The 6792-nt window shown below is 72.6% G+C and overlaps 3 protein-coding genes across 3 annotated transcripts in view; all 3 read right to left on the bottom strand.

The window, feature by feature from the left end:
- AURANDRAFT_70862 (hypothetical protein) overlaps positions 1-1228 on the bottom strand; it is a gene marked incomplete at both ends in the record, with an annotated part of 1973 nt that extends 745 nt beyond the window's left edge. The window contains one exon of the mRNA XM_009035453.1: positions 45-1228. Within this exon, the coding sequence (XP_009033701.1) occupies positions 45-1228 (1184 nt within the window). The remainder of the gene's footprint in view (positions 1-44) is intronic.
- Positions 1229-2498: 1270 nt separating this feature from the next.
- Positions 2499-3602, bottom strand: AKR1 (hypothetical protein; the record flags this gene model as incomplete). Its single annotated transcript, XM_009035452.1, has 1 exon — positions 2499-3602. One exon carries the CDS (start codon positions 3600-3602, stop codon positions 2499-2501), a length of 1104 nt encoding a protein of 367 aa, XP_009033700.1.
- Positions 3603-6167: 2565 nt separating this feature from the next.
- Positions 6168-6792, bottom strand: part of AURANDRAFT_61710 (hypothetical protein) — a gene marked incomplete at both ends in the record, with an annotated part of 2839 nt that continues 2214 nt past the window's right edge. The window contains one exon of the mRNA XM_009035451.1: positions 6168-6725. Within this exon, the coding sequence (XP_009033699.1) occupies positions 6168-6725 (558 nt within the window). The remainder of the gene's footprint in view (positions 6726-6792) is intronic.

The following is a 6792-nucleotide window of genomic DNA, read 5'->3' as shown; positions in this document are numbered from 1 at the left end:
GTCGTCGCGCGCCCACCGGTTCCGCGATGGCGTCGCCGAGGGACCCGAGCGCGGGCGTCAGCGCCATGGACAGCACGACGACGGCCGTGTCCAACCGCGCGAGGTCCGGCGGGAGCACGTCGAGGCGCGCCGCGAGCGTTAAAACGACGAACGCGAACTCGCCGCCGCCCGCGAGGAGCAGCGCGGCCCGCACGGCGTCGCGGCGGTCGAGGCCCACGGCGAGCGTCCCGAAGGCGAAGACCACGAGCGTCTTGATCGAGAGGAGCCCGACGAGGAGCGCCGCGGCCGTCGGCAGCTCCTGCGCGACCTGCGCGACGTCGACGGCCGCGCCGGTGGTCACGAAGAAGAGGCCCAGGAGCAGGCCCCGGAAGGGCTGGATGTCCGCCTCGATGCGGTCCCGGTAGTTCGTCTCCGCCAGGAGCACGCCCGCGACGAACGCGCCGAGCGTCGACGACAGGCCGAGCGCGTCCGTCAAAGCGCCCGTGCCCAAAACCACGAGCAGGCACAGCGCCACGAAGGTCTCCGAGGACCGCGCGCCGGCGACGGCCGCGAAGACGCGCCGCAGCACGACGCGGCCGCCCAGGAGCGCGCCCAGGAGCGCGCCCGTCGACGAGAGCGCGGACGCGGCGAGCGACCACAGGTCCGCGTCGAAGCCGAGGACCTGCGTGTCCTCGATGATGGGCAACAAGACCAGGAGCGGCACGACGGCGACGTCCTGGAGAAGCAGCACGCCGAGGCACGCGAGCGCGAACTTCTCGTCGGACTGCTTCTTCTCCTGGAGCAATCGTAAAACGAACGCCGACGAGCTCAGGCTGAGCGCGGCGCCGATGACCAGCGCCTCGTCGGGCCGCGCGATGGCGACGAGCTCCGGCCGCGCGCCCACGAGATTCTCCAGGAACTCGACGCCCCCCAAAAAGGGGAACGCGCCGAAGCACAGGCTGCAGAGCAGCACCTGCGCCGTGCCGAGGCCGAACGCGTAGACCTTGAGCGCCTCGAGCCGCTCGAGCGTGAGCTCCAGGCCCTGCTCGAATAAGAGGAAGAGGATCCCGATCTCCGCGAGCTCGTCGTCGACGGCCAGGTCCTGGAACGTGTTCAGACCGGCCGGACCCAAGGCGCAGCCCGCGACCAGGTACCCGAGGATCGGCGACACGTCGAGCACGCGGGACAGGGGCGTCACGACGACGGTGGCCGCGAGGAAGACGAGCGCGTCGTGGCTGAAGCCGCTCATGGCCACGTCGCCGTCCGTCAGATCCGGCGCGACGATCGACGTCACGACGGCGTCCGAGTTCGCGGCCGCGAGCTCCGGCGCGGCGGCGAGCACACCGGCGCAGAGCGCGCCGACGGCGACGGCGCGCCAGGGTGGCGCGGCGGCGGCGGCGGGCGGCGGCGCCCTTTCGGCTGCTGCGAGTGCGGGTGGTGCCCAGGGCGCGTTGCTGGTGCGCGGCCGCGCGCGGGCGTCGGGGCGAGTTTTTGCCGCGGCGCTTGCAATGCGATAACATTGGTGCAAAAGAGAGCGAGTAGCGATGCGCTGCGGGCGCGCATCTCTGCTGCAGCGCTGCTCGCCCCTGCCAGCACCGACGCTCTCTTACACCTTGAACGCCAAAACCTGACTGATCTGGAGAGCTTCAATTGTTGAAGTGGTAAACATTGGCCGAGATCAAGGGGATACTTGAAGATCCCCTTGCCGAGATGGACGATGACCCTCTCGCGGCAGCGGTCGCCGCGCTGCGGCGCGGCGATGAATATGCCCACTGGCACGTAGATGAGCTGCAGGCCTTCCTTGAAAAAGAGGGGGAGACCGGCCCTGGTCGTATGTATGTTGCTTATCCAGGGGGTCGTTACGCCCTGGCGCTTGACGCGATCCGCAAGGCTGGCGTCATCCCACCGCTAGTCGCGCTGCTCAAGCGCGGCAGCTCGGAGCAAAAATTGAATACCTTGGTGCTGCTGGGCACCCTCGCGACCGGAAACGACGGGCGCCAGGCTGCGATTCCTGCGATTCGGGAGGCCGATGGCATCCCGCTGCTTGTCCCGTTTTTGAGCGGCGGCGCGACCGCGAAACGCACCGCCGCTAAGTTGCTGTGCCCCCTCGCGGTGGGCGATGCCGAGAGTAAGGTCGCGATTCGGGAGGCCGGGGCTATTCCACCACTCCTCCGTTTTGCCCAGAGCGGCATCGCTGGCTCGGATTATGCCAGTGAGACGCTACTGAACCTCATCAGCAACAACGACGACAATGCTGTTGCGATCGCGCTGGCTCGCGGCGCAGGCGATGAAGCGCTTGTCGAGCTGGCGTGGCGCGGCCAAGTTGTCGTTACGTTTTGCTCAATCAATGCCAGCGCCGGCGCCCCAACGATTGCCAGCGCCGGTGCCCAGCGCAAAGCTAAGCTGGCTGTGGTCGCGCTCGTTTGCAAGCGCAACTGGCACTTCAAGCGCCTCGACTTCCCCGCCGTCCCGCACGTCCTCAACGCCGCCATCGCATCCTACCTCTATTAAGAGCTCAGTTACCCGTCGACATAGGTCGTCGGGTCCCAGCCCGGCCCCGCGACGTCGTCGGCCGTCCAGCCGTCGGTCCGGCCGAGCTTGCCGCTCGCGAGGTGGTCCTCGAGCGCGTCGAGCGCCTTCATCTCCGCCCGCGAGAGCGGTCCCCCGCGCCAGAAGTCGCCGTCCTCGACGCCCGCGGCCGCGTTCTGCGCGATGGCGAGGCGCTGCGCGGCGTCGGCCGCCGTCGACCGCGGCAGCGGAGCGAAGCCGCGCTGGACCGCCCAGCGCACGAGGACCTGGGCCTTCGTCGCCGCGTGCGCCTTGCAGCACGCGTTGAGCGCCTTGAACGCGGCGTCGGAGCCCCAGTTGTAGGCGCCGGAGAGCTTGGACCACGCCGCGCACGTGACGACCGCGCCGTTCTTCGTCGCCCACGCGGCCTCGGCGCGCCGCTGGTTGTAGGGCGACAGCTCGAGCTGGACGAGCGCCGGCGGCTCGGGTAGCTCGCCAAGGTGTCTCACTCCAAAATTCGCGACGCCGACGGCGCCGCAGAGGCCGTCGCGCCGCGCGTCCAGCAGCTGCTCGTACGCGGCGAGCCGCTCCGCCCTCGGCGCGAGGGGGCTGTGCACGTAGACGCAGTCCGGCGCGAACCCTAGACGATCGGCGGCGGCTTTGACCGCGTCGCGCGCGCCGCGGCTGGGCGCGACCTTGGTCGCGACGAAGCACTTTGGGCCGCCGCGAAGCGCCTCGCCGAGCGCCGCCTCGTTGCCGTAGGCCGCGGCCGCGTCGAAGTGGCGCACGCCGGCCTCGAGCGCGAGCGCGACGGCCGCCGCCGTCTCCTCGGGCTTCGTCTTGTAAAGGCCGAAGCCGACCCTCGGCACGGCGAGGCCGCCGCGCGCGAGGAGCGGCGCGCGCGCGTCCACGGCCGCCGACGCCGCCGTCGGACGCGACGCCGCCGCCGCCGCCGCGCCACCGCCGACGAAGTCGCGCCTCGTGACGATGGCGGCATCGCAGCCGACGACGACGAGCAGCGCGAAGCCGCGCCTCGTGACGATGGCGGCATCGCAGCCGACGACGAGCAGCGCGAGCAGCGCGAGCATTAGATTGCAGCCAATTTTGTTGGCCATTTTCTCAAGGGGTAATAAATAGTATGGGGTGGCAGCTCAACGAGATTATGTTGCGCGAGCTCCTCGTACTGCAACCCATCGTTTTGGGGCAATGTTGACGACTTTTGGCCGGGGACTTTTCGACGCCGCCGTCGTCGACGCGGCCCCAGACGGACCGCAGCGGTATTCGCTCCCCCGCGAAGGCGCCCGCGACAAGACTTACGCGTCCGGGCGGTTCGGGTCCGGTGGAAGGAAACCGAGGCGCGCTGGAGGGCACCGTGTCCGGTTTGGCGCCACGCGAGGAAGGGGGTTTTGGGGCAGCTCTTGGACGTGTTCGCGATGATGATGGTCGTGGACCGTCTGCTGGCGCTGCAGAGCCCTTCGTTGGTACCTATGGATGGGCTCGAGCATCTCAGGACACGAAAAGTTCTCGACCTCGAATGCCCGCACGCTGCCCGAGAAACTGTGTTGCGACACCGTCGGCGCCGGGGCTGCGCAGGCTCTGAGATCGTGGGAAAAGTGTGTCCTGAAGGTTTCGAGCCCCCCGCGGGTACCCATAGGGCGCCTCCAACCTCTAAGGACAAGAAAATATCGCACACTCGACTCACACCGCCGCCCTCTCGTCCCGCCGCCGAACAACCGTCGCGCTCGCGAGCCAACGCAATGATCTCAGCAGCCCAAATTCGCTGCCCCGCCCCGTCGAAGGGTTCCGCAGCCGCGCCGCGCCGCGCGACCCGCCATCGTTGCACTCAGCCCGCGCGCTGCGGCGTGGAAGAAGAAAGAAAACGCTAGCGGCGGCCCCGAGTAGTACGAGGACCTCGCGTTTCGCCTGCCACCCCATCTAGATTTATATCCCCTTGATTTTCTCGAGCTCCACAGGCAACATCGACTTCAAGCTTCACACAAGCATCACGTCGCGCGGCGCTGCGCGCGGGAGGTGGGCAGCGCGGTGTCCGAGGTGGGCAGCCCTGCCGAGCAACATGGGAGACGACGAGGACGAGGGCCGCGGCGCGAGCTTCCTGGGTCCATCAAAAGGCTACGGCTCGGGCGGGCGGCGCCTGAGCAAGGTCGGCGACTACGTCGACGCCCTCTGGCCCGACGACGGGCTTTATTACAGAGCGCGTGTTGCGGCGGTCACGGACGGCAAGCTGTCGCTCGAGTACGAGGACGGCGACTTCCGCGACGACGCCGTCGAGGCGGACGTGCGCCACGACGACGCGGCGCCGTCCCCGGCCAAGTCCGCGTCGCAGCTCGCGCTCGAGAAGTTCACCGCGGAAACGGACCAGGACGAGCGGCCGTGGACGGGGCGGCGCGCCGCGCCCGAGCCCGAGGCCGCGGGCCGCCACCGCCGGTTCCAGGACGCCGTCGAGGGCGCCTACGGCGTGCTCGACGAGCCGCACATCCCCGCGCCGGGCTTCGGCGGCGTCGTCGAGGACGCCGTGCAGTCGGAGAGCCTGCGCCGCATCTCCGTCGCGCTCGACGACGGCCTCGGGGACCTGCTCGACGGCCTCCTCGACGACGACGACGACGGCGGCGGCGGCGCGCCCGCGCCCGCCGCGGGGGCCGTCGCCACGCCCGGCAAGGAGTCCGAGTCCGACGACGACTACGGCGACGGCGACGACTTCGAGCCCGAGACTCCCGGCGCGACGCCCGCGAAGCAAGCCGACGACGACGACGACGACGACGACGACGACGACGAGAACCCGGCGCCCGACGACGACGACGACGACGACCGCGACGTGCTCGTGCTCAACGGCGAGGAGGTCGGCGAGGGCGCGCCGGCGGACGCCGCCGCGGACGGCGCCGCGGCGGACGACGCGGCGCGCGCGCCGACGCCGCGGTCGCCGCGCGCCGCGGACCCGGCGCCGGAGCCGTCGCCGCGGCCCGCCGCGCCCGCGGCCGAGGAGGCCGCGGCGGCGCCGCCCGCGGACGTCGCGGCCGACGCGCCGCCGGCCGACGCGCCGCCGGCCGAGGAGCCGCCGGCCGAGGAGCCGCCCGCGGCCGAGGCGCCGCCCGCGGCCGAGGCGCCGCCCGCGGACGGCGGCGGCGTCTTCGCGCTGACGGCCGTCGACAACGCGGCCCCGCCCCGGCGGCGCAAGCGGCCCAAGTCCGCCGCGGCCGCGCGGTCGCCCGATCGCAGGGGGCCGCGCGGCCGCGCGCGGCCCGCGAGCGCGTCCGCGGCGTCCAAGTCGGCGTCCGCGCTCGTCGCCGTCGGCGCGTCGCCGGCGCCGGAGCCGGCCTACCCGGCGCGGTGCTGGGAGGGCGTGAAGCGGTGGCTCGACGACGAGGCCGCCGCCGCGCGGTCGCGGCGCCGGCCCCGGTCCCCGGAGAAGAAGAAGCTCGTGCGATGGATCGGCCCGCGCCCGCCGCCGGCGCGGTCCCTGTCGCCGCTGGCGCGGGACCGCATCGCGCGCCTCGGCGAGGGCAGCCGCGAGGCCCTCGCGCCCACGGGCGTCGTCCTCAAGCGGCCGAGAGCGCGCGTCAAGATGAGCAAGCGCCGCCTCGAGCGCGGCTGGGACGCGCGCTTCTAAGGGCCGCCGTGCGAGATCGAAACCCGGGGGTCGGTTAGCGGACGACGCGCCGCGGCTAGTACCATCCCTTCGCCCACGGAGCGCCGCCCGCGTCGTCCGCGCGGAGCGCGTCCAGGATGGCCTCGCCGGCGTCGCGGGGCACGCCGACGTCGGCGAAGTCGCCCGGCGCCATGAGACGGAGCGCGTCGACGTCGACCTCGTGCGCCGCGAGCGCGGGTCCGTAGGCGCCGAGGCCGCGGCGCCGGAGGAGCGCGGCGACGCGCGGGTCGCCCCGCCGCGGCGCCGGCGGCGCGGGGGCCGGCGGCGGCTCGTCGGCCATGTCGTCGAGGGAGAACTCCATGGCCGACCGGAGCAGGTCGTCGTCGTCGTCGTCGCCCGCGTCGTCGGCCGGCGGCGGCGGCGGCGCGCGCGGCGGCGCGCGCGCGCGCGGCCGGGCGATGGGCGCGGCGGCCGGCGCGCGCGGCGGCGGCGGCGGCGCGGGCGGCGCGGCGGCCTGGCGCGCGGCGCGCGCCGCGGCGGCCTGGCGGTCGCGCTCGTCCTTGGCCTCCTTGGCGACGCGGTCGCGCTCGCGGTTCGCGGCCTTGCGCTCCGCCTTGGTCGGCTTCCTCGGCTCCTTGGCCGGCGCCTTCTCGGGGGCCCGCGCGGGCGCGCGGTCGGCCTTCTTCGCGCGCGCGGGCGGT

This window comes from Aureococcus anophagefferens (assembly GCF_000186865.1).
Source record: "Aureococcus anophagefferens unplaced genomic scaffold AURANscaffold_3, whole genome shotgun sequence".
In the NCBI taxonomy this organism is placed as follows: Eukaryota; class Pelagophyceae; order Pelagomonadales; family Pelagomonadaceae; genus Aureococcus; species Aureococcus anophagefferens.
The sequence above is the reverse complement of the archived record's forward strand: the minus strand, read 5'-3'. Positions and strand labels throughout refer to the sequence as shown.